The following is a 27,457-nucleotide window of genomic DNA, read 5'->3' on the forward strand; positions in this document are numbered from 1 at the left end:
ACATTTAACCTTTTTAACCTAATTTAAAATACATTTTTCATGTGTATCATTTTAGGACAGCTGCCAATATGAAACCTCTAGAACAGCTTTGTGCATGTGCATTTCACATTTTGATTTCAAAGCACTTTCAGACATTATTTAAACTTCATAACATCTGATGAGGTAAGTAAGTATTATTAATTCCATTTTACATACGGGTAAACTGAAACACAGACAAATTAAGGGCTAAATCCTGTTTGCACTGAAGTGTATAGCAAATTCCCAGTGACTCCACGAATGGGTCTTCAGGGATTTGCCCAGTACCACACAATGGAATCAGCAACAGACAAACAGAACCTGGGAATCCAGACTGCAAGTTCCATGCTGTAACCAGGCCCACAGATGGGCAGGGGAGTGGGGGTAGTGGCCCCAGGTCCTGGCCTTTCAAAAGGGTCCAGAGCTCTGGCTGCCGCTGCTGCTCTGGGAGCAGTGGTGGCCAGAGCTCCAGGTCCCTTTGAAAGGTCACAGTAGCTCTGAGGGGCCATGGAGGGGACCACAGGTCTGACTGCTCCAAGGCCCTCCCCTTCTGCTGGGAGCCCTCCCACCTTGGCCCTGGACCCACAGTGGCTGTCAGCGCTGCTGGCTGTCATCATTAGAGAAATAATGCTGGTTCCTGCCTACTCAAGGACACATCTTATTATGAACAGGGCTGATTTGCTTGTTTAAGCCTCACACTCTACCTGACTGGATATGTGAGATGGGCGCAAGGCCTTTAAGTAAATGGTGGTGATAGGCTGTTACTCAGAACAGGTGGGCTTTAACTCTGTCCCTTCCAGTGCCTTTTTCATCTGACTAACATGCCTGTGCACTGTCTTCACAGATGTCCATCGCCTATGTCTTCTAAAGGGACTGAGGTCTAAGAAAGGAATCTAGTAATTTGCTCATTATCAAACATATCAGGGCACATTTCTCTGCATAGGGAATAGTTAGACACTAGATGTCACCTTAATTCATGGATAGTGGATATTCAGTAGAACTTTAAGTCTAAAGGACTGATGTGATGAGCAGCTGTGAAGACTGCTTGCATGCTGCTTGTTATATCTCCAGTTTCTATTCATGGTATTATTGCCTTTATTAAATAAAAATTGTAGTCTCTTGCTTTCCTGTCACCCTGTAGCATCAATAATATCAGAAAATAAACCAGTGTGTTTAGACCAGGTTCCCTAATTAAATGAAACATAAACCCATCACCTGGATCTGGAGTATAGTTTTGAAAATATACGTCACTGATATAGATACTGAGGTCCATAACTGAATAGCACCCAGGCATATCAATGAAAAGCATCTACATGCATCAAGGAAGAGATTTCTCTGCATTTGATTTATGCATATGATTATGTCTAGTTAAGCATATCATGAACTAAAGAATATGCAGCTATGGACTTTAAAAAAAAAAAAAAAAAAAGACTACAGATTTTTCAACCAGGTGTCATTCTGTCTCCCCCTATAACTCCCAGCCCCAGCCCAGTGCTAATTTCATTGCCAATGAAATTCTTTCTCGGGTTTGTGGGAGCACCAGCAAGTGGGAACAAAAGCAGAGAGTCTCTACTTCTTCTCAGTTGCTGGTGGTCTGGAAGTTTTAGGGGATGCCAAGAATAACCTTGTAGATGGAACCCACACAACTAAGTGTGGTTCACTGTCCTATGTAGTGGCACCTAGACCACTTACAGAGAGAAAGAATGAGGCTCCTCTACAGCCTTAGCTGAGAGCCAGCTAACTTGCCTGCACTAAGCACCAGAGGCTTAACTCTGCCTGTAGGCAGCTACACGGGCACTCCCTAGAATTCTAAGGAAAGGGTTTCTGCTGACAACAGTGTCAGCATGGAGGTTGCATGGAAAATCATTTTGCAGGTCAATCCCCAAAGTACTATGGCTGGCTTTAAAAAATGAAAAAAATGCATTATATTATAAAAATCAAAAAAAAAAAATCTATGGTGGGCTTTTCAAAAGCACCTTGTAAATCATTGAGATTGTTGCTACTAAATCATTTAGGCATTTTTGAAAATCACACTACCAGTACCAAAAGCAGAGAACAAATGGTACATATTTCACAAAGACAGTGTTGAAAGTGATCAGGAAATAACTGTATATTAACACTGGACAGATTTCTTCTGCTGGGTAAGTGATTACATACCAGACATGTTTCCATTCTCATGCTTTTTCAAATGTCTGTCTAGATTAGTCTGTTGACCAAAACACCTGTCACATAAATGACATTTGAATGGCTTCTCCTTATTGTGGATGTTACGAACATGCCTCTGCAGGTTCGAAGATATGCTAAAAGATCTGTCACAGTACTTGCATCTAAAATAAACAGAAAAAGAATAATAAATTATAAATAAAAAAGAAAATTTTTATTAGTAACTGGAACAATAATCAGAACAAAGGGTAAAAGGCATTTCACAAAACCATTGTTTAAAATATGCTTTGGACACTAACTTCTCTATCTGAAACTTTTTCTTCTTTTGTGGACTGGCTGTTAACTATTGACTTGATCCCACTCCAGCTAAAGTCAAAGGCAAAGCTCTCATTGACCTAAATGGTACAGGAGGGCACCAGAGGAGCCCAATTCTCTGCTTCTTCACAGAGTTTTCAGCCCAGTGGAATACCAGGAACTCATGACCTACAGGTACAGTACAGTGAAATGCTGAGTAGCCTTAACATGTGCTACAGCTAAAAGCAGTTAGGGTTGTGTTTGCTCAGCACCTCATAGGATCCAGGCCAAGAAGCTCTCCACATCCTTTATGATCAGACCCAGTACTAACGTAACCACAGAGGCACTCAGACCACATACTATGGAGAGTGAAGTCTCTGCTGTACAGCACTGAGTGAGAACTAGCTGGTAGAGTATATGGTCTTAGCATAGAACTAGCTCGTGGGGTAGAGCCGAGGGTCTTATCTCCTATGGTTACAGGTTCAATCCCCTGCTGGTAACCTGGCTCTGTTGGTGTTACAAGTGGGGTCTTGAGCAGGATGAACTGCTGGAAGGTCTCAGAAGCTTGGGACGCTCTTCCTCAGCTGAGGGAAGTATGTAACCCTTAAGGCACTGAGACCATGTACTAAGGAGAGTGAAGTCTCAGTGTCAGAGCCAGCTCATGGGGTAGAGCACAGGCATTTAACTCCTATGGTTGCAGGTTCAATCCCATCTGCTGACAACCCAGGTACAGTGGTGTTACATTAGGTTATGATTCTTCACTCTGTTCTCAGGCATCCCTTCCCTTGAAATGATGGGCAGTTTCACCTAAATAACTACAGGATTTGGGCTCTTGCCAAATTTTGTTCACATTGTCAGCTTTTCACCTCCAATCCATGTATTTTTTTTTCAAACAGTGTTGCATTTAGGAAGAAGCATAATATTTCAGATTTAGTTGCCTCAAATTAGTTAGGATAATTGTTTTTCAAGTATTTAAACGTATTTCCTGAAAAGTTGAGAAGCTTGAAAAACAGTAGAGCATAACTCTACTGTTTTATGTGCTGCCAATGCAATACAATTTAGCACACTTGAAAAATAACATGAAACAAATTCTTCTAATGCTCAAATAAGGTAAAAAAGGCATATTTCTAAGCAAAAATTTACTATGTGATTAAATCTCTTTTGAAGAATTAGTTTGCTCACTTGCTAATCCCAAAGGAAAGTCAGTTATCTTCCAAAACCCAGCAATAAACAATCCAGATCTTTAATAATGTGCCAATGTGGGTAGTTTAGTCTATCACTCTGGTACCAGAGGCATCAGTTTTCATACTGTAGTGATCTGGAGTCCCTAAAGCCTTCACTGTATTAGTCTTTAAGCCATTACTAAGACATCCTAGAACTATTCCAAATTCTCTTCCTGGCAACTAGCCCACAGCCTTTGTCACCCTAGTTTTTCAATCTTCTACTTTTCCCATGCTTCAAAACATGCCCATTACACTCTGAACAACACCAGTTTTTAAGTGCTGAAATTATGCATTCTGCTTCTAATTGTTTCTGGCTTTCATGTAGTTGACAAGAACATCACACGCTTCAAGATGTAGTTTCAGTCATTAATAAAAATTAGGTGCAAATCCCATTCCCCCACCCAAAAAAAAAGCCAGGAAAAAAATAATCAAAACATGAGTTTTGTCTGCTCTTTACAGGTCCTATGTGCACAAATTTGTGTTTGATTTATCTTGGCTTCCTTCCAACTGATTTTCAATGAATACTTATTTTTCAATAAGGTAATGCTTCAATTCTCATTTCTACATGTGTGTAACTATCCTGGATATTAACAGCAGCTACACATGCTTGTCAGAAAGGGAGTAAAGCCAAATACGTTTCTGATAACTGTACATAGTTCAGAAATACACCAACCTCTTTGAATCTGTTTTTTTTTTCAATCCCATAATCTAAGAAGCACCTGAATTAAGTATAAACACTATAAAAATACTTCTGTGCTTTTACGTGGGGATTTACAGATGTTTCCAAGTGATTAGCAATAAGACTTCCATTGAAAGTCAATGGGACTTGTACACATCAATGGCTTATACATTTTTGAAATACCTATTCTGATATGTCAGTCACGCACAGTGGGTGGGATTTTATTACTACAGACATCAATCAGAACAGAGTTAGATCAATATTCAGTGTGTTAAAAAATCCCACCTGCTACATATCTGAATAGCTACACCTTCTAAAGGCCTGACCCTGAGATGCTTGGTTTTTGTAAGACCCATTGGCTGCAGCTACACCACAGTGATTTGTTGACAGAAGTTACTGTTGGCAGAGATCTCCTGGCAAAACTTCTGTTGACAGATCACATCCAAACACAAAAGCAGATTGAAAGAGCAATCCACTCTGTTGACAGAGATTAGCCAGACTTGCCCAGCTATTCTCTTGACAGAACAGCCAACTGGAATCTCAGTAAACAGGGCTGCCTGGTGAACTGGAAGCCCCATCTGTTGACAGAGGGGCCCCTGGAGCATCTACATGGCTTTTTTGTCAACAGAAATTGTCAACAAAGGTGTTACTCCTCATCACGGAGAGGCAGAATGCTGTTGGAGGAAGTGCTGACTTTTGTCGACAGACTGTCAACAAGATGCATTTTGTGTGTAGACCCTCCACGATTTTAGTCGACAAAACTCTCTAGTATAGACACAGCCACTGAAGTCACGGGGAAAGGTAGCACCTATCCAGATAAGATTCATAGAGAAGAAGATCTTTGAAATGCATTGATTATGGATAAATTCTGAAATAAGCATATGATCTTACATTTAATATAGCACTCTTTGTTCTGCAAGATCACAAAGCAATTACAACATTTGCATATGGACACAGGAATCTTTTTACTCATAATCGAGATGCTACATGGGAGGTTTTTGGTGTTTACTAGACCAGGATGATGTTTGTTGTTTTAAAAACTTGCTTTAAGTTTTAAATTCTATATGTAGCCCTTGTAAGTTGTACTTTAAGGTGTTTACTCATCAAAGTGATTCCGCTCTTCATTGCAATAGCGGTCACATGTTCCTGAAGTGGTCAGAGATTCCTGCAGTCTCTAAGTGGGACACACGCTTGTCCAGTAGAAAGTGGCTTGCTGATCATCCTCTAGACCACGGGTCAGCAGCCTTTCCAAGCCAGAGTGACTAAATTTGACCTTTTGACCTCTATGTACAGTCCAAGTGCCAGTGATACTTTCAGAAGTCACTTATAGTCCTACTTACAACAGCTTCATTAATAAATAAATTAAGACGCAGAGCTTTACTCTTTAGGTGGTGGTTGGTAGTGTCAACTGGTCTTTTGCTAATCCACAGGTGGCATGGCTTTGAGCAGCTTCTGGGTGTATGGGGGAGAAAGGGTGGAGCTGAGCCCTTGCCTCACGTGCTGATACAAAACGGATAGTATATCACACTTGGTACCTGTGCCTTGAGGGGAGCGGTTGCTGACCCCTCCCTAGACTATGCATATTTCACTATGTGCTCCTTAGTTGCCTAAAAATATGGCTTGTCACCCTCAAGCCCTTGTGCAGCCCCTTTTCATGGATTGTCTACTGCTTGTCCCTTCCCATTCAGTTCTACATTTGGGCCATATTCATACAAAGGGATGTAGGGGAGATTTTGACCATAGTTTGAACAGTGCTTTGAAATAAAAGGCATATATGCATATATATAAGTTATTGCTGCAATTATATATATATATATACACACACACACACACACACACACACATATCATTGCAGCAATAACTTCCCCCAAAGCCATCCTCCATCCTACACATGTACAACTTTTAATAGGCTATAAGTGGGAATTATCACATGGTTTTTCACTGGCTTTTTATTTTTTCACTGTGTAGAATTGTTGTTTGATGTAATCTTGATTCTTTAGGAAGAATGAAACATTTATGGAAAGTTTAACAGGAACAACAGTACAAATGGTAAGGATCAAAATAATGTCACTGGGGTCAAGTGGCATTCCTCCCTATCCTCAAGTTGGGTCACAAGCATTTAAAGGGCTTTTGTCTTCCACTAAAGCACCAAGCATTGCCGAAGGCAGGGCACAAACTGGATTGAATACTTGTGTGTTCTGTAGTCACAACAGCCAGCTTCTCCACTGGATAAGAAATCATATAGGACAGCCTATTTCTGTGCATTACAGCAAATGGAAGATCTCTGCAGTCAGGAAAAAGATCTAGCACATTGACAAAGCACTTTCAAACTCTTCGTGGCTTTAGGTCCCTGCCACACACCCTGCTTGTAATATCTACCAAAATGAGAATCTCACCAAAAAGCACCCCCACCCCAACACAGTTGGAAGCCAGGGTAGTTGTTTATTAGACTATTTCCTCACAGAACCTTAAAATCAACAGTGCCTTTACACACATAGGCACTTTGTGAAGAAGGCATATACTACTGCCCCTATTTTTTCAAAATGGGAAACCCAGGCACAGTGCAGGTTAGGGCTGAGATTTTCAAGTCACCTTGACATGCAACTCCCATTGAAATTAAAAGGAATAATTACATTAGTTAAATAAATTAATTAACAGGCAGCTTTGAAAATCTCTCCCTGTGGGTATATATACCTTTCCCATAGTGCTGAGTTTTGGAGACTGCATCAGCTGACATGGGCTTGCCTGGCTCAGGTTACAGAGCTATAAAACTGCAGTGGAGGCTATGCCACTGACTCATGGGCTCAGAGGTCTCATAGCCTGAAGGCCTGCACTGCAATTTTATAGCCCAATTGCCCAAGCCCCACCAGCCCAAGTCAGCTGACCCAGACCCTGTGCCGCAGTGCCATGGGGTTTCAATCTCAGCGTAGACATATCCAAAGTGTCCTCCCCAAAGGAACTGAAGGCCTGATCCAAAATCTATTGAAGTCAATGGAAAGACTCCCATTGATTTCAATGAGCTTGTAATAAGTCAGTGTCAGAACAGGGCACAAAACACAATATTGAGCTCCCATTCCTCTACTAGAAACGCTAGACCATGCTCCTGACCACAAACACAAGTATGGTTTTATTATACCTGTAAGGCTGCTCTCCAGTGTGCGTCCTCAGGTGACGTGTTAAGTTAGCCGATCTTGGGAAAATCTTGCCACAGTATCTGTGATTAGAAAAGGGTGTGTATCACAAAACCATCACAGCTGACTTTATTTCACTGCGAACAGCTTAATGCACCAGATGCACAGCCCTAATTTAATCACTCGTATGCAGTGCAGTAAGCCCCCAATATAATGGACAAATGGGGGGGATGGTTGTCCGCTATTACCAAAAGTCTGTTATACGTGATTTACCTACTCATCCACCCCTGCCAGGCTCCCCCAGCCCCAGTCTTCCCCCACCTCAAAAAAATCCTGCCACTCACCAGAGGAGCTGCTGGACCCTGCCACATTGCTGAAGGTACCCGACAGTGCAGCTGGAGGCACTCCCCCGTGTGGCCAGAGTCACCCTGCCGCACACAACTGGCACCACCCGCCATGCAGCTAGAGCCACTTCGCCACACACGGCTGGAGGTGCCTGCCAGGGTGGCTGAAGCTGCCTCACAGATGGAGGTGCCTGGCCGCATGGATGGAGCTGCCTTGATGAGTGCGGCTGGAGCTGCCTCGTCACATGTGGCTGAAGGTGCCCCACCACGTGGCCAGAGCCATTTCGCTGCATGCAGTTGGAGGGGCCATCACACAGCCTGCAAGAGTCACTGCTGGAGATCCCACATACGCATGGCGGCTCTGCCAGAGGAGGTGGCAGCTCCTCCAGGCTGCACCAGTGGCAAGTCCTTTAACTTTCTTTGGGGGTGGGGTCATTTTATGGACTCCAGCAGAGTTTGGGAACAATAGGGGGACATCCATTGTTCCCGAAGTCTGCTAAATTGGAGTCCATAAAATTGAGGGTTTTCTCTACTGGGATTTCTTAGGCTTTTAAAAAATTCAACAAAGGCATCAGACAAACACAAAATAACCCATGAATGAAGCCTGAATTGCTGGCACTTGTTGAATTTCCTTCAACACAAACAAGCAATTTATTCAAAACAGGCATTAGTTTTAATTACCTTCCAAAATTCTACGCTTATTAATTCCATATCTGTCACATCCACCTTTTGGAAGCATGAAAAGCTCATCTTCTAGGCTTGGGATTTGGGTTGGAAGTAGGCAGATTGCAATTCTTTCAACTTATTCTATGTGGCAGCAAATGTGACATCATTTGTGCACCAAATAGGATCAAATCAGACAAGATTCAAAGACCTCATCCATCAAGGTATGTTTCTATAACAACTTGTCTTGGTAGAAGGAGACATGGTTTCAAAAAGATCAGCTAAACTGACATGCCAGTGTCAAATGCCCTTGCATTCTGGAGATGATATAGAGACTTCAATAAGGCAATCTTAAAAATCATTCCTGTTTCCCTAATATTTCACAGAGAACTATAACAACAATAAACCCCCCCTCAGTGTTCCCAGGTAGCATTCCCAGAAACAGCATGATTAGAAGAGTTACATTAAGGAGCTTCAGTCTAATCTTGCAAAGTTGTAAGCGCTCTCAGCTCCTCTGAAGGTAATGTGAGTTTGGGTGCTATGCATAAAGAAAGCATTGAGAAGCTTTTGGGATTAGGCCTTATATTTTTAACATACAGTTTATTATTTCAAGAATCCCTTACCCTTCTCACATTGACAAAACACTTAATTCATTCAGACATACTTGCAATGCCTATGAAGTTACAGTTTTTGTTCAGCTTCTAAACATATGTCCTTATAATTCATATATTTTGCAAAAGATCTCGTCTGGCATTAGAGGCAGATAGTCTCAAAAACCAGCTCTGTAGCTTGTGATCAGAAAAATTAATAGTGAAAGTGCCTTGATTAACATGGAGGTGATGAGGCAATTTGGGAACAAGCTTGTTTATGTAATTTTTTTGGCCTCGTTTATCAAACTCGAGTGATTGAAGACAAATTCCTCATATAATTACAAAAAACAAAACACTCTTTCTATGTTTGACTGAATAAAGAGGACTTTGAAATACCACAGACCTTCCTTAATCTTTATTAATCATCTAATCAGGAGTAATTTCTAAAGTAAATAGCAACATCTTTTGAAAGCAGAGAGATGACGTTGGGACACCCTGACATGATTAGCTCCACAATTACCTGCAGGTATAACGTTCCTTGCCCTTTCTCAAGAGGTTTTCTGGGAGGGCACTTGGTGGAGCTCGGAAGTTGAACATGGAAGGGACAGATTGTATGAGTTCACTAGCTTCTGGTTTCAGGGCACTAAAACTCTCTAGTTTTTCAGCCATGTTTTCTATAGCGGACATCTGCAAGAGGAAAAGAAAAAAAAAGGAAACATATTACAGTGAAAGTGCTTTTTCTGTACAGATAATCTTGAGAACAAAGAAATCCATTCAAAAATGACTGTGAACAGAAAGCTATTTGAGGTTTTCACACCAGGCCAAAGTGTTGGAAAACTATGTTATCACCATATGAATAACACACATAATTGCAAGGGGAGGGATAGCTTAGTGGTTTGAGCCCCAGGCTGCTTAAATTCAGGGTTGTGAGCTCAATCCTTGAGAAGATCATTTAGGGATGTGGGGCATATAGGTTAAAAAAAAATCTGTCAGACATGCTGACAGGTCCTGCCATGAATACAAGGGACAGGACTCAATGACCTCTGAAGGTCCCTTCCAGCTCTATGTGATAGGTATATCTTCATCTATTATTATTAATTTAAATTTTGCTGACACTAGGTAATTTGGCAGAAGTGATGATGCTGTACAGTACCTGTCAATTCCTGCTCCTCTTCTAGCAGACTATATTTCCTAATCTCTGTACATGCTAATAACTATTTCTATATGAAATCTAAACTAACTGGTGTGAAGGCTTATAAAATATTTACATTCAAATTCTTTTCACATTGCCATTCCTACTTTTTTCTGCTACTTTATTTTAATATTCTTATCCCTATAGTATTACTTGAGAACTTTGTATTTGGGAGATCCTACATTCAGACTTGATTAAATAAAATTAATAAAAAAATCTGGGGTTGTCTTGTGGCAAGGATTCCTGTTCCCACTGAAATCAACTGGAATTTTGCCATTGATGCTACATCTACACTGCAGCAGGGACTGACACACTGAGTTTGATCCACCCGCAGTCAATTTAGAGGGTCTAGTGAAGACCCTCCAAATCAACTGCAGATCACTCTCCAGTCAACTCTGTTACTCTACATAACATGAGAAAAGTGTTCCTCTGATCACTTCCCCACAGTGTAGGCCCCACAGTAATTTGACCTAAGGTATGTTGACTCCAGCTACATGGATATTGTAGCTAGAGCTGCATACCTTAGTTCAGCTTTCTAAATTAGTGTAGACAGAGGCTAATTTGAATCGGACAAGATCTGGTTTAACAGGGACGTACCACAAGAAAATATGTGTCTTCTAAAAATTATGAAATGGAGACTCTGGGTCTTACTGGAAAGTACCTGTAGCTGGTAGCAGAACGACTCTTTTTAAGTTAGCACCTATAATTTTAAGATATAATTCTGATCCTGTGTACACACTATGCCCCTGAAGACAGCGCGTCACATTCAGATTTGCATTATGTGGTATGAACCCAGAATTAAGTGGAATTATATTGGCTTCATTCCAACCTAAAGGAGAGCAGAATTGGTCTCATTAGGCGACAGGTGTTTACAAGCCTGAAGTATCAGTTCCAGTTGAACAAGAACTGATGCATACTCTGATCTCATATTAACCTTTACTTTTTTCTCCTTTTTCCCTCCATTGTTTTGGGATTTCTTTCTTAAAGTTCTCATCTCATATAATGGCTGGTTTTACTGCCTTCCCTATGGCCAGCTCTTTCAGAAATGATCTGTGGCTACCTCAGACTCTGGTGCCCAATGTTAGACACCTTAAAGGAACCTGATTTTCAGTGTGTGTACACTCAGTACTTTTCAGGCCCCTGGAAGACATCTCAGATTTGACATGTCAAAATTGTCCCCCATAGGCCGTGTCTACACTAGCCCCAAACTTCAAAATGGCCACGCAAATGGCCATTTCAAAAAGTTTACTAATAAAGCGCTGAAATGCATATTCACCGCTTCATTAGCATGTGGGCGGCCGCGGCACTTCGAAATTGACGCGCCTCGCCACCGCGCGGCTCGTCCCGACAGGGCTTCTTTTCGAAAGGACCCCGGCTACTTCGAAGTCCCCTTATTCCCATCAGCTCATAGGAATAAGGGGACTTTGAAGTAGGCAGGGTCCTTTCGAAAAGGAGCCCCGTTGGGACGAGCCGCGCGGCGGCGAGGCACGTCAATTTCGAAGTGCCGCAGCCGCCCGCATGCTAATGAAGCGCTGAATATGCATTTCTGCGCTTCATTAGTAAACTTTGAAATGGCCATTTGCGTGGCCATTTCGAAGTTTGGGCCTAGTGTAGATGAAGCCATAATGTGTCATATTTGAAAACTGTGGTAGCACTGCAGAGTTACTGTAGAACACTGCAGCATTTGAAAATAAGAATTCCCTCACCTCATTCTTGCTAAAAGAAAACCGTGTGGCAATGCAAGATTATAAAAGGCACAACACTATATCTTTGTCTACACTTCAGCCATCTGTTGACAGAAGTCACTGTCAGAAGATATCTTCCAACCAAACATCTATTATGGCCAGGCTGCAAAGTGAATGGAAAAAGTGATCTGTTCCGTTGACAGAGCAGGCAGACTGCCCCGCCACTCTCACAAGAGAATGGCTGACTGGAAGCACAGCAAACAGGGCTACCTGGTGACCGGAAGCCCTGTCTGTTGACAGAGGGCCCCCCAGAGCATCCATGTCTTTTTTGTTGAGAAAGGAATTCTGCCTCATGAGGGACAGGCAGAAGGCTGTCAACAAAACTGCCATGTTCTGTTGATTTATTGTTGACAGAATACGTTTTTAGTGCGGACACACCTCGAATTTTGTCGACAAAAGGGCAGTTTTGTCAACAAAACTCTCCAGTGTAGACATTGCCTATAGGTCTTCTGAGAAAATGGACAGTGTACAAACCTACAGCAAAAAGCCAACACATTTTACAAAGAAGGAGAAAGCTGTTGAGACTTAGGTTATATGTACATTATGAAGTGTTTAGTGACATGCCTATAGCTGTGTTGCTAAGTGTTGGGTGGTATGGGTGCTATTTGTTGACTCTTTGGCTGAAAAAATCATTCCATCACCAACAAACCACCACCAGGTTACCTTTGTCAGCAAGAAAGAGTACTTCTACCAACAACACACTCTTTGCATCAGCACTTGTCATGGCAAAACTTTTGTCTTCCAGGATTTTCACCTTTTTTAATGCTCCTGAACAGCAAAAGTTTTATCATTCATTGCCTGTGTAAACGTAGCCTATTTCACCTCTCTCTTGCCGTGACATAAATCAAGAACATTTCTACTGAAGCCAATGGACTTACGCTACTGGAGTGTAAGAGCCAAAGTTTGCCTCATCCAATGTTGAATAGTATCTTACTCCATGAGTAATTCTGTGAAACTAACTGGTCCTACTCAGGATGAGTAAGGGATGCAGAAGGATAATACAGGGATCTGATTTGCCTCTCATGCAGATTCAGGTAACTGCGCTGACTTGTGAGGACAGAATTCTGAGTTACACCGGTGGAAGGAAGGGTAGAATCTGACTCACAATATGAAGAAGACTATTTTTCATAATGGCTATGTCTACACTAGCCAAAAACTTCGAAATGGCCATGCAAATGGCCACTTCGAAGTTTACTAATGAAGCGCTGAAATACATATTCAGCGCTTCATTAGCATGCGGGCTGCTGCGGCACTTTGAAATTGACGCAGCTTGCCGCCACGCAGCTCGTCCAGACGGGGCTCCTTTTCTAAAGGACCCCGGCTACTTTGAAGTCCCTTATTCCTATCTGCTCATAGGAATAAAGGGACTTCGAAGTAGCCGGGGTCCTTTCGAAAAGGAGCCCCGTCTGGATGAGCCAGGCGGCAAGCCACATCAATTTCGAAGTGCCGCGGTCGCCCGCAAGCTAATGAGGTGCTGAATGTGTATTTCAGCGCTTCATTAGTAAACTTCAAAGTGGCCATTTGCATGGCCATTTTGAAGTTTTTGGCTAGTGTAGACACAGCCATTAATATGATATGGGATTAATAAAAAAATATTAAAGAGACAGACTGTTTTTTGTGGAACGCTCCTCTGAAGTTTATGAAAAAAAGTGGTTTGTTTTTGATGTTTTTGTTATAAAAAGCATATGCTTATTGCTTGAAATGACTATCAATGTTCTGGTTAGCTCTGGGTTTTGGCTTTGGTTTTGTTTTTTCCTTGTGCCTTGCAGCCTGCCCTCTCATTTCATGCTCAGCCTCCTAATGTACACTACAAATTGCAATGTACAGGGCACCACTGCCAATTTGCCAAATGTCTTTCATCAAACATGGTGCAAAAAAAAAAATCACATAGGGAAGTCAAGATACATTTACTTGTCAGACAACAAATGCGAAAGCATTGGGAGGCAGTAGGGGCTGTAAGCTCTGGGGTTTGATTCATAATCACTCAGCTGCTAAAACATTCTCCACAGATGCAAGTGGACAGCACATTTGTCAATATGAAAGATTTTGACATGTACTGATCACAGGGCTGAGATATGCAATGATCCTGCTGCTGGGATAGGAGGTAATTCTGTCCCAGCAGAGCAATGTCATTATCAACCCATACAGGTCCACATCACCATACATTTATTTTTATATCACTGCATATTCTTCTTTAATCCAACTTGATTCTGAAAGTATTTATGATTGTATTTCTACTGATTTTAATTCCTGCTAATTCTTCCTGGCAAATACACATTCTGATTTTTCACTACTGAAGAGAATAGATGGCTTGAATGAAGAATGACCTTTGGCCTTCAGGCTGATTAGCAATGACAACACAGTGTATGGGTTACGATAGTACACATTTATGATGAAGAATAATAAGTGCATTGAGGACAATAATAAATGTTTTATTGATGTATATATAATACTCAGGTCAGTTTCATTACATAGGGGTTTAAATGATTTTTAAACAAATCAATATTTTTATGTACATGGACCCCTACAGTGATGTATTACATAAGCTATTTTTCTATTTACATTTCAAATTATGTAATCATGTTTATTGTCATTATTTTACTTGCAGTTTCAGGGCCTGATTCTGCTCTGGCAGTGATGTAAATTAGGAGTATATCCACTTATGTCAATGGGGCTATGCCAGTGTGAGGTCAGATTCACGTCCTTAGCTTCTTATTCAGGGAAGCTATAAGCACTCCTGATTACTTAAAAGGAATGATAACTTTTTAGAGACGTGCCCTGCCTTGAGAATTAGTTTAAAAAGTAGTTATCTTTTTAAAGATATACATATACATGATTTATATTCTTAAAGAAACACTATCGAGAGGAGGAAATATTAAAGTTTTGGGGTCAACTGGTATAAATCAGTATAGTGCCACTCAGGCTAATACAGTTATACCAGTTTACATCAGTGGAGGATATAGCTTCCGGTGTCCAAACACTGGCACTGTTTTAAAGGTAATAAGGAAAATAATGTCTGTCTTAAAAGGAGCAGCCTTCCTTGGCTTTGCAAGCATCCAGCTTTGAAATAAATGAGGGATAAAAGTTAGGGAAGGATAAACTGTTAAGCTCTCTTCCTTCCTTTTGCTTGTATACTTTTTGTCCATTTGTATTCCCTCCACTCAGCACCAAGAACCACTGAAGCAACATAAAAGCTATCAGTGAATCTTTCCTTTTATCATCTCTGGCTATGGTATCACTTTGCCTCAGCAGAGGAGATCCTCCTCCCTTCCCACCCTCTAAAAATGCTCTGTTAAGGCTGATTTGAGGATTAGCGGCTATATTGGCAACGTAAGCTCTGAAAACCTTACAGGAATGGAGTACTTATCACAGTAGCAGCCACCAGGAAATTCAGAGATGATGTTAGATTTAAAACAAAGTTAAACACATGAAAGCTTGACAGTGCTGGGAATCCAGCAGGGAAAGAGAACACAATCTTGCATTAGTATTGGTCCTTAGTTCCCCAGCTGACTGCCATGAATTAGCTCTCTGCTGCATTTCAGCTGGTCCCCGAGATGCCTTAAGTCCTAGTGCCACTCCCCAGCTGTGCTTCCCTATAGATCTTCTAGAGTCCGCAGGCCTTCCCAGGCTCCACTGTAGATCCCCAGGAACCTACGCTAGTCCAGTTTAGCTCCTGAAGCCCTGTAACTCCAAAAAAAAAAGCTTGTCTGAATAACTTCAGATGCCTGCAACTCATCACTGGTCTCTAGCTGCTCCTGCAAAAATCTGAAGTGGAAATTATTTTCGGGGGGCACTCATGGCTAAAAGTTTAAAATAAATCTCAACTGTAACAATGGCGAGGCTATGATGATCAGTGAAACACTGAACTGCCAGCAGGGTTTCTTAGCAATGTGACAAGCATCCACTCTGGGAGGTTAGGTGGATAGTTAGAGAATAAGGATGCACTTCCTCTAACCTGTGGTCTCAAATCCAAAGTGCCTTCCTGCACCAAGATGCTCTTCTTCCAGAACTTAAAGCTAATACGATTTTTTATCACAAGGCTATCCAGGCAATGCATCATATTATAAATCGAATGGGTTTCTGAAGATCAACGTGACAAATTCTGATCTTGCCTTTCAAGTGAATATTTAGTTATGTCCAGGGCCTTTCTCACCTATACACAGAATACCCAGTTGCATAGGACACCTGAAAATTTGAGGCACCACTGGGTCTTAATGTCCACCCACCCACCTTCTCCTATCCCTGTTTTGTAGCACTGCTTCCTCCAGAGAGGATTTAGTTAACTTAAAAGTGAAAAAGCCTTTCCGAGCTCTTAGCACTACACTGTGAAAGAGCCATTCAAGTAGTAATGATGCCATAACAGGTGTGTGCCAACCCCAGGTATATACTGTTAATTTCTGAATGTATGATGTTAATTTGAAATTGGCTTTAAAATTTTCATTAGTGTGTTGTTGAAGATTATAAAATCACATCTCTAAAAACTCATCATCCCTGCACCCCCAGACCACTGTTGGGCATAAGGGCACCAGTATAACAACACTGTGTAGGACCCCAGAAATCCTAAACACATCCCCGATTATGCCACCAAGCCATATCTTGGAGACAGGGGCTATGTCTACACTAGAGCGATCTGTCAAATGAAGTTCCAAAAAACTTCTGGTGACAGATTGTGGCCAGAGTGCAATGCTGATTGAAAGAGCAATCCGCTCTGTCAACAGAGAGCAGGAAGACTGCCCAGCCCTTTTCTGGACAAAACGGCCAACCAGAAGCACAGCAGACAGGGCTGCCCGGTGTTCTAGAAGCCCTGTCTGGCAACAGAGGCCCCCCCCACCTCGAATGTCCAGATCAGCCTTCTGTCAACGGAGGTGTTCTGCCTAATGGGGGGAGCAGCAGAATGCTGTCAACAGAAGTGCCATGTTCTGTCAATTTACCATAGATAGAATGGCCTTAGGAATGTGGGCACTCCATGGGTTCTGTGGAGAAAATGCCAGTTTTGTCAACAAAACTCTCTAGTGTAAACATAGGCATGGAGGACCCACAGCTCTTCAAGGTGATCTCTGGGAGGAACTGCCTCTCAAGGAAGCACAACCCAGGAACACAGAGGAGAGCCGGCCTATTGCACTATGTCTCTGGGCAATACAATATGCTTCCCCCCATACGAAGCTCAGTGAAGCCAATAAGCATCTTTCTGATAGGCTCTGGATCAGGTCTCAGCCATGTTCACTGGCCAGTATAAAGCACAGAAGCTGTGTGTACACTACAAAGTTTTGTCAACAAAACTAGGGAGCGTCCACACTACAAATGCATTCTGTCTAGAATCTGTCAACAGAACACAACCTTTTTTTTTTTTTTTTTTTCCAGGCAGAGCTATGTCTTGAAAGCTTGAGGCATAGCGTCTTTGTAGATAGATTCTATAGACAGAAAAATAGTGTAGATACTCCAGGGGCCCCTCCATCAAGAGAGAGGGCTTCCAGTTCACCTGGCAGCCCTGCTTGCAGATCGTCTGGTTGTCCGTTCTGTCAACAGAAGACTGGGTAGTCTGGTCACTGTGTCAACAGAGGGTGTCAAGAGGGGGAGCCCCTATTAGGTGTGGACATGTTCTGTAGACAGAGCTTCTGTTGGCAAAACTTTGTCGACAGTGACTTCTGTAGACAGAACTTTGCAGTATAGACCCAGCTAGAAGTTGGTGCCAGACCTTCCACCTTTTTTGAGGCAGCTTGCCAGTTCAGGGTAAGAGGGAGAGCATCCCTTTCATGGAGGGAACACTGGCTACTGCATTGGTCACTGCATGGTGGTACAGTTCCAGGGAGAGGAAGGACACAATTGGACTCTTCATGTAAATTTAGTGTCATTTATACATCTACAGAGCAACTTCACTGAGAAGATAAGAGTGTAAGAAGTTTGCATGATGTATTTTCATGAAGTTAATGCCTTATGAACAGATAATTTCTGTTCCTAATTTGAAATCAGTGAATGGCAGTTTTTTATATAGCCCTGTAAGTTTTGATTTACATGTATGAGAGCTGTTGATTCTATCTGAGTCCAGATGTCTGGAAAAGGAAGTAACTTTACCCCCACCTCCCTCCTGGTCCCTAAGAGACTATTAAATGCATACTGACGCAAACCAATATGCAGTCACAATTCCCTAGCACTGACCCAAAAAGGCAGATATGACCATAAATGGATAAAACAAATATTTATAAACATTTTAGCAGGCTAGATATCATCAGCAAGGATCTCAGACATTTGTCCTAAAATTTATTTGCAGCAGCAGAAATCAGTGACACACTTAAAGGAGGGTTTGTTTAAAAATGTTTCAAAAGATAATCTGATGGTATGAAATGCTCTAGAAATGAATGTCAATGAAATGCATGACCTAATGCTTAACAAATTAGACTCCTTAGTGCTAGTGTCATAAAAACAACTGACTTTATGGCCATAACTCATGGGAAAGAATTGTACAAATGTTTGTTTTCTATTTTTATTTGTATTATTTAAAGAAATATCAAAATACTGATTATTAAAGTTAAGCAGTTCTACATCCCTACCCCAGATCATGATGGTTTCTTTAAAAAGCATGACTTGTGGTCAGTTTATCTTACTACAATCCCATGGATTTGGGCAACAGAAATTCACCACATCACATTCTTGCTCATGACCAAGAAAGTGAATGACTGAATTTTCTGAAGTATCAATCAAAAGCCAAAATCTCATGTCAAGTATACCAGTATATATCTGGTATTTCCAGTGACGCTGCTGTAGCTGGTCTGGAACTTAAACTGGTGTAATAGAAAAGATCTTGGCCTATAATGTATACTGTAAATGAAAAAGCACAGCTAATTCATCACAAAATGCATTTATTATTTATTTAGACAACTATTTTAATTATTTATCACAATGCTTCATAATGTTATTTCAAATGATGACTTGAAGGTGTCATTATACCACCCTGCTTCTAAACATTAGTGACAAGTAGGGACAGAGTGCCAATTTTAGGGGTGGATTATAAAGTGTGTAGATTGACTAAACTATGATCCATTCAAACCAGAGTGTTTCCAATTGATCTGGACTGTAGATTAATTGCCACAGAATGAAAACTAAGCTTAAGAAAACTTAAAATAGATGAGCAGGGATGCTGTGAATGTGGGTTATATGGGTTCAAGTAATACACTCAACCCCTTTCAATTGAAGACAAAGCCATCTAAGAATCAGCATCTTCCCACAGCCAGTTTAACGGTATGCGTTCAATATATAATTGTATTGCAGCTGTTCTACCCTCATCATGGCCAGGGAAAAAAAAGTAAAGTGGGATGACATAAATTTAGGGACCAAGCCAACAGCAAAGAGAGTAGGTGGAAGAGAAAGAACAATGTTCTTAATTTTTTTTTGTTGCATAACTACCACAATGCTGTTATTTAAAAGCATACTAGATCCAGAATACATCACATGAATAGCTTAATCCTCCCAAAACCTTTAGATGACACAATTTTGAATTCACTTCAATAAGGAAAAAAATGTCAGGGGTCATCTATGATGATTGCAAAGCTGCATTGTCTGTTTTGCTTGTACACCTATTTATTGCTTGTGGCAGATACAATATTTCAAAGTGGAAACATTTAGCATCTTCCACTTAAATTGTTTTTCCATGCCAATTATCCTGGGTGAAACTCATCCCGATCTACAGGGACTGGTACACAATACCCAAGTCTCCCTAGTCCCACTGAATCTCTGAAACCAGCGTTTCAGTCCAAAACAAGGGTATAAGCCACGCACAAGCCACTTGTTGGCCCTATGCAGAAGACATAAATTCTGTACATTGAGCACATCATTGTCAGCTCATTTCTGTCACTAATACTTTATACGTACAGCCTGATCAAATGCTGATTGACACCAGCCCTTGTTTGGAATGGGATCAGACCTTTAGTTAGCACCTTACCTGGGAGGAATTCATGAAGATGAGAAATGGAGGGACTAAAAGCCAGGTTTACAGAAAGTAAGACTAAAGTCCAGAAAAATTCATGTATGCTCAGTTTTGGTATCTCAGCTTGTAAATGACCATTTGGACATCTAAATATACATTTGCACGTGCAAATCTCCCACTCCCCCTTTTTAAGTACTACTAAAGTAGTTCTGTGCCTGAAAGTAGGCATGGATCTCAGGCTACATTTGATGAAATTCTGGCCTTGGCATTGCAACACTATCTGAAGTTACCGTGAATGAACAGAACAGAACTTTGGTCTCCTAATTCTGATTTTCCTATTCTAACCCATAAACCAGTTACTCTCAGTTCTATCCCACTGATGTTCCTGCTCTCACCAATGGGAGATATATATAGAATCATAGAATACTAGGACTGGAAGGGACCTCGAGAGGCCATCGAGTCCAGCCCCCTGCCCTCATGGCAGGACCAAGTACTGTCTAAACCATCCCTGATAGACATCTATCTAACCTGTTCTTAAATATCTCCAGCGATGCAGATTCCACAACCTCCCTTGGCAATTTATTCCACTGTTTGGCCACCCTGACAGTTAGGAACTTTTTCCTAATGTCCAACCTAAACCTCCCTTGCTTCAGTTTAAGTCCATTGCCTCTTGTTCTATCCTCAGAGGCCAAAAAGAACAAGTTTTCTCCCTCCTCCTTATGACAGCCTTTTAGATATCTGAAAACCGCTATTATGTCACCCCTCAATCTTCTCTTTTCCAAACTAAACAAGCCCAATTCTTTCAGCCTTTCTTCATAGGTCACATTCTCAAGACCTTTAATCATTCTTGTTGCTCTTTTCTGGACCCTCTCTAATTTCTCCACATCTTTCTTGAACTGTGGTGCACAGAAATGGACACAATACTCCAGCTGAGGCCTAACCAGCGCAGAGTAGAGCGGAAATATGTGCATAGCTGAAAGAAGAATTGGACCCAAAGGCCCCAAATTAATGGTTATTGATGTAAGAGATGAACTGAGCACATAAAGCAGAGGACTTTGATCCTCAGATTATAATACCTGTAATGGAGGTAAAAATTGAGGCCTAAACTTTCAGCACATCTCTCGAGGGAAAAAGCTTGTTGTAACCTCACTAAAATAGAACCAAAGTGTCATATGGTGAAGTCCTTACCTAGACAAAACTCCTATTGCCTTCAATAAGAATAGATTTCAGGATTACATAGGAAGAGGTCTAACGTGATATAACAAGATACTATCCAGCTGACATTCAGTAGGAAAGTGTGTGGCATACTCCATAACTATGCAGCAGTCATATTATTCTTCTCTTATACAATTTATTTTGCAATGTTTAAATCAAAAATAAGCATATAACTTACCCAAGTTCTTTGATCAGGCAATTGGAACTGGGAGCAAAATTGAAACAAAAACAACACATTATTCCTGCATTGGAACCCTTACTGCAAATCAATCTATTGTGAAGTTAGCTAAGGTTTCACAGTGTGTGGACTGTTTGCTTTTGGGCACACTTTACCTGAAATGCAATCTGTGAAGTGTCAATTTATTGCAAAATATGACCAACTGACCTAGTCTTGTACAGATTTAGGGCCTTGGGTTTGAAGGGAATTTACTTTTTCTAGTGGAGACTGTGTAACAACTATAGGAGCTCTCGCTCTCGCTCTCTCTCTTTCCCTCACCTGAGGTTAAAAGTCTGTTTTAGAAACCTATCACACAGCTCTCATCTATTTAAAAATGAACCTCTTGCTTAATAAAATAAAAACCTCCAGGCAATAAATGTAGCCATAAAAATAAGAATTTGTAGAAAAACTGAAATATTTGAATTTATTTCACAAATATTTTTACAGAGATAATTTTACGTGATCATTACAAAGTGAAAATCCAGGGTGGAAGCTGCAATTGCATTAAAAATGTGGGGATTGAAGTTATACCCACAAAAAAGTTAATCTGCTCATTTCCATCTCTGGTGCTAAATATTGGGCCAAATTCTACTTTAGGATATAGTGACTGGTTCCACTGAAGTTGGTAAAAGCATTGATGTAGCCCTTTATGTTATGAGCAGATTTGCAATAGCATTTTTATTTTGCTATTTTTAAAAGTTCACATTACACTCAAGACTTCATGTCAAGCCATCTCTTACAGGTTAAGCAGCCATTCCTAGCACCTAAATAAATGGTAAAAATGAAGACCAGCTGTTCCCATGTACTGGTTCTTTTGCACAATCAGAGCCTGTATGATAATGTGTGAGTTGCTATGAATGTGCATCATTTATCTTGCTGTATTTTGAACGAGCACTCTGTAACTGAGTTCAGCTAAAGAAATGAATACAAATTAATATATCATCAATTGATATGACCCAGGAACACCATTTAAAAAATGATAGCGTCATTATAGATCATCCTTGATATATAGTACTAGAGGACACTTTCTAGGCAGGGTAATACTTTATATAGCTGAATAACGAGTCTTACTTAGGCAAAAGGGCAAAAGATGGCATTCTTACACTAAGTCAGGGTTGGCAGCCCGAAGAGTGAGAACAGCCATTTTTTTTTCAAACTTAGTAAAAATTTCATAATTCTAGAGCCTCGATGCATGTGGGATGATCTTTAATAAATAAGGTCAAACCATACTTTTTGTAACCTTTATTTTAAGAACACACACATATCCCACAAATCACTGCACATATTAAAGGGGGAGTTACCCAATGCTTCAAGATCACATATAGTTTGCTATTTAGATATGCGTTATTCATTGTTGGGCTTTCAGATGTTCACCAAAATATCAAAAATAATCAGGAGGGGTTTTTTTTTTTTCACTTTGAAATGATAGCTTTGGGAGCCACAAAGGAGTCCTTAAAGAGCCATATGTGGCTCCAGAGCCGCGGGTTGCAGACCCCTGCACTAGGCCAAAATGTAGAGGGAACTTCTCTTTGTTTCTTTCAGAGCAAGGCAACCTACCTTGTCAAGCTGTCATTGATGTGTCTCTTCCCCAGCTGCCTTCCCACACGCTCTATGAAATCGGGCAAAGCTACTCTTACTCAGCATTTTACCAAGTGCCTGCCCTACCTGTTTATAGTGCTGTAGGGATATTAACAAAGACACAGGCCCTGCCCCCAAAAGAATTTACAATTTACTTCAGAAAACCTCAGAATATGAAGAAGCTGGACAAGAAAGGGGACAGAGAAGGGGGGAGACAAGGTGTAAAAATAAAGAAAAATATACTGTATCAATATAAAAATCATACACAAGCAGACCATTTTAAATAGAGGCTGTGTGATGGGAAATACTTGCCTAGCTCAGGCATGATTTATGTTGTTCTAAATGACAACTCCTCCCCTCACCATGCAGAGTTGACCTCCCACACTGCAGCCAGAGAAGGGCAAGAGGAGGTTATATGGAGGGAAGAGATACTGTAATATGTTTGCCTGTCAGCACTATGCACTTCCTCTCAGTTTTTCATGGGTTTTCTGGGGATTTTGCTCCTCCTCTCACCAGACAAAGGAGAAGCATGATTACCTCAATATAATTACAACATTTGGGAATCCCAGGATGAGTTATCTGCTGATGTAAATGGGTGTGGCTCCATTGACTTCAAAGTTTCCCTCATTTATACCAGCAGAGAATTTTGCAAGTTCTCTATTAAGAAAACACTAAGGCTATGTCTACACTAGCCCATTCCTTTTGGAAAGCCATAGTTAGGAGTCAGTTGGGAAGAGGGTAATGAGGCACTACCATGAATATGCAGTGCCTCATTAACATAATGATGGCCGTACGCGATTCAAAAACTGCTTTCGAATCACACGCCGCCTGTGTAGATGGGGTCCTTTTGAAAGGACCCCCCAGACTTCAAAGCCCCTTCTTCCTATTTGGTTTTAGGAAGAAGAGGCTTTCTAAGTCTAGGGGGTCCTTTCAAAAGGCCCCTGTCTACATGGGCAGCACACAATTAGAAAGCGGCGCTTTTGAATTGCATACAGCTGTCATTATGCTAATGAGGTGCTGTGTATTCATGACAGACCTCATTAGCATCTTCCCAACCCTCTCATTATCATGCCTCTTCCGAAAGGAGGGGGCTAGTGTAGATGTGGACTAAGGGTGAAATCCTGACCCCATTTAAGTTAACAAGAGAAACCTCACTGACCTCAATAGGCCAAGATTTCACTCTAAATACCTAGCTCATCCTCTCTTGAAATCCTGTCTATATTGTATGCCTTTGGAGTCCCACCTCCATCTATCTTTCTGATGTGTTATTTATTTAGATTTATGCTCCACTATATAAAAGCACATCCAGTCCAAACCCTGGGCACCTCTGACAAGCCCTGAATTATACATGCATACATAAACAGACTCCATAATTTACCCACAGATCACAGTAACCCCAGCACCAACTTAAATACACCAAAACCACCAGAGCCCAACCAAACCACCAGCACCCTCTCTCCATTTTCAATTGAGCAACACAGACTTATGCCAGCTGAGGATCTAACCATTCCTAAATTTCTACCAAGCAGTGCAACATCTGAAATATTCTCTTTGTAAATGTATTGCAGCCTATTCTGTAGCTCCTTAACCACTCTATTTTTAAAACAGTCCTAGAAACTGTATGCCTGCTTTGCCCTGCAATACTATAAAGTCTCCCATCTTGCAGCCCTAATACGTTTTCATTCACTTACTCACTCCAGAGGCTGAGGAAGAGGATGCACAGCTAAGGCCCTTTGTTAAAATGTTCTGAATTGAGATTGCTGGACGGATTCTGCTCTTACAGTAGTGCAAATCCAGAGGTGAAGCTCAGTGGAGTTAATGGGGACTTACACCACTGTGGCTGACAGCAGGGTTCAGTTCTGTCTATTGACTGTCTCACCTGATACGAATTGGAAGCACATTCCTAAGCAACTGAATATGTTATGTGGTTGCTTTGCAGCTTTGGTAAATATAGTGCCTCCATGTGTTCTGTGAAAATCCATTGGATAATTTTTTTATTGGCATACTTAGTGATACTTAGTGATTAGTATCAGCTAGTCTCTTCATGTCCTACAGCATCACTACACTAATGCTTTTCTTCTTTCTCCAGAGGGTCAAAAATATTATCTCAGGTAGCCGTGCCAAGGAATGCCAGGATTTATTCCATCAACAATTGAAAAAGGCTCACACTAGTACCTCAGCCTCAAACCATGAGGGAGGTGAGTACTCACTGTTATCCTTATTTCAGAGATTCTAAATTGAAACAGAGAGTTTCCCTGGCCTAGCTCAAGAGCTCAGAGAGAGTAAATATAGGAGACGGGAGATCCTTATTCCCTTTCCTGCGCTCAGAGCATGAGCCTATGCTGGAGAAGTGAAGACATCCTGTTCCTGTCAGATTGGCAGAGTTCAGGATAAGCAAGTGATCTAAAAATCACAAATTATACAAAGAGGTTTGCCCCTTCTACATGTACATATGCACATGATTTCAGGACCAGCCCATGATTTTCTTGACATAAATGAGCAGCATCACCAAAGAATCACACAATGCTGGCTGAATGTCTCCAGCCATGGAAAGATGAATGATTGCAATCACCTATTATTTCCAGTTACTCCACAAAATTTCGAAAATCATTGAGTTGCTCTGTAGCCAAGTGGATATAGGAGTGTTTGTACTGTGTCCTTTCTGGGAGTCTTTAAATATGTATATGAAAAGAGCCTGGTATTTATAAAAGCTTTTACTTGGGGTACACAAATTTGTGGGCCCCACTCTATCTAAAAAAAACCCTCAAGTAGAAATGCTGTTGCTGAGATGTTTAAGTGTGCTACTGTACTTGTGCTTAAACTTATATATGGCAACATTTAGTGCCCACAATTAATTACAGTGGGAATTACTTGAAGCTGCAAAACTGAACAGCAAAAATCAAAAACATATGTCAAGATCAGGCCCAAAACGCCATTGTCCCTCTGGGTATTGCTTAGAAATAGGCAAAATGGTATCTCCACTGCCATTAGCCACAAAAGGGAGACTGCAGCAGTACAACTTGGGAGTAGTAAATCTTTTTTGATCCATTCTAATTTTGTCGAGGGAAAGTATTCTAAAATGTACATGTAGCTCAGCTCTGGGTCCCACTGCAAGCAGCATACAATGATTTGGCTGCAAAACATCATGAAGAACATGCTAATGTTTTTCCACAATGACACTGGAAAAAAAATGTGTGGTTCAGGAAAGCCGAAAATAACTCACACTGCATTCCTTTCTGTGCACCTGCTCGGAAGCATCAATGGGACTTGTTTACAATATTGAAATTCCAAAAATACTTACTTGTGGATGAAACAGGAATCCTGGGGAAGGTCTCAAGTACTTCTCCTTTAAAGCTTCAAGTGGGTCAGTTAACTTTCTTTTCTCTACTCTGTAAATGTTCAAATGGATTTGCTAGTGATAAATCAGTCTTAGACATTAAGTACTATTCAGCTATTTATGTTTAAAATAGTCAACAATATATCAGGTAATTGGTTTCTTAGTGATAATGGTAAAAGATAAAGAGGTACAGTCATCTTTTGATTCATCATGGCTACTCTCAGAAGCACTAATGAGGGTTGTGAACACCCAATAAAAAGAGATTACACCATTTACATTGGAAATAATCCCATTTCAGAAGGCCAAGACTACTGATAATAAAAATTGATGACTAACTACAGTGAGCCCAGTTTTCAAGAAACAGGGCCCAACCACATTTTTGAAACGCAAAAAACATTAACACGTGGTTTGAACTGAGATGTGAATGTTCTGGGTCATTATAGGGGCTCTTTTGCATACTTGGCTTAATCTAATTCTTGACTTCCCTCCCTGTGTCTACCCCTCTGCTCTCTGATTTGCTCACCTTGACAATTTTTTTCTGATTTGTCAACCTCGATTACTTTTTTGTTTCTCTGTGCCTTAAATATTGAATCTGTTCTGGTCTGGCTATGGTCTGAAGAAGTGGGTCTGTCCCATGAAAACTCACCACCTAATAAATTATTTTGTTAGTCTTTAAAGTGCTACTTGACTGCTTTTTTTGTTTTGACAAAAAAAGCTCTTATTGATGCCAATGAGTGCTTTTCATATTAGGCCTGTGGCAAGCTCATCTTCCTTTGTGAAGAATTTAAACCTGGATCCAACTATGTGCCCCACGCAGGTAGAGGGACACCTTTGCACAGGGAAGTTATCAAGATCCAGGCCTGAAGAAATACAGTAAATTTGCCACAACAGAAATGAAATCTATACTCAACTGAGTGTCTTCAACTAGTGAACACAGGCACCTGATCATTTAGACTAACTACAGGCATTTTAGTTCCATCTGCATTTTCACTTACTGTGTTGTTTATCAAAGGACTGATCCTTCATTCCTTACTCAAACATAATTTTCATTGTCTTCCACTGAAGATCTGCCGGAGAAACAACTACAAGTTCAGCCTATTTAAACTGGCACCCTTGGGACCTGACCAATGCTGGACAAGAGAATTTGTGG

The 27,457-nt window shown here is 41.0% G+C and overlaps 1 protein-coding gene across 9 annotated transcripts in view; it reads right to left on the minus strand.

Annotated features, from left to right (window-relative positions):
- The window catches only part of MECOM (MDS1 and EVI1 complex locus), a 500,218-nt gene that overhangs the window by 11,226 nt on the left and 461,535 nt on the right, over positions 1–27,457 (minus strand). For 6 of the 9 annotated variants that reach the window (XM_075003784.1, XM_075003783.1, XM_075003790.1 and 3 more), the window contains 5 exons: positions 26,272–26,359; positions 21,354–21,380; positions 9,623–9,789; positions 7,511–7,588; positions 2,173–2,342 (listed from right to left, as the gene is read on the minus strand). In XM_075003784.1, coding sequence (XP_074859885.1) covers positions 2,173–2,342; positions 7,511–7,588; positions 9,623–9,789; positions 21,354–21,380; positions 26,272–26,359 — 530 coding nt within the window. The remainder of the gene's footprint in view (positions 1–2,172; positions 2,343–7,510; positions 7,589–9,622; positions 9,790–21,353; positions 21,381–26,271; positions 26,360–27,457) is intronic. The other 3 variants (XM_075003786.1, XM_075003785.1, XM_075003791.1) reach the window with 1 other exon arrangement.

This window comes from Carettochelys insculpta, chromosome 10 (genome assembly GCF_033958435.1).
Source record: "Carettochelys insculpta isolate YL-2023 chromosome 10, ASM3395843v1, whole genome shotgun sequence".
In the NCBI taxonomy this organism is placed as follows: domain Eukaryota; kingdom Metazoa; phylum Chordata; order Testudines; family Carettochelyidae; genus Carettochelys; species Carettochelys insculpta.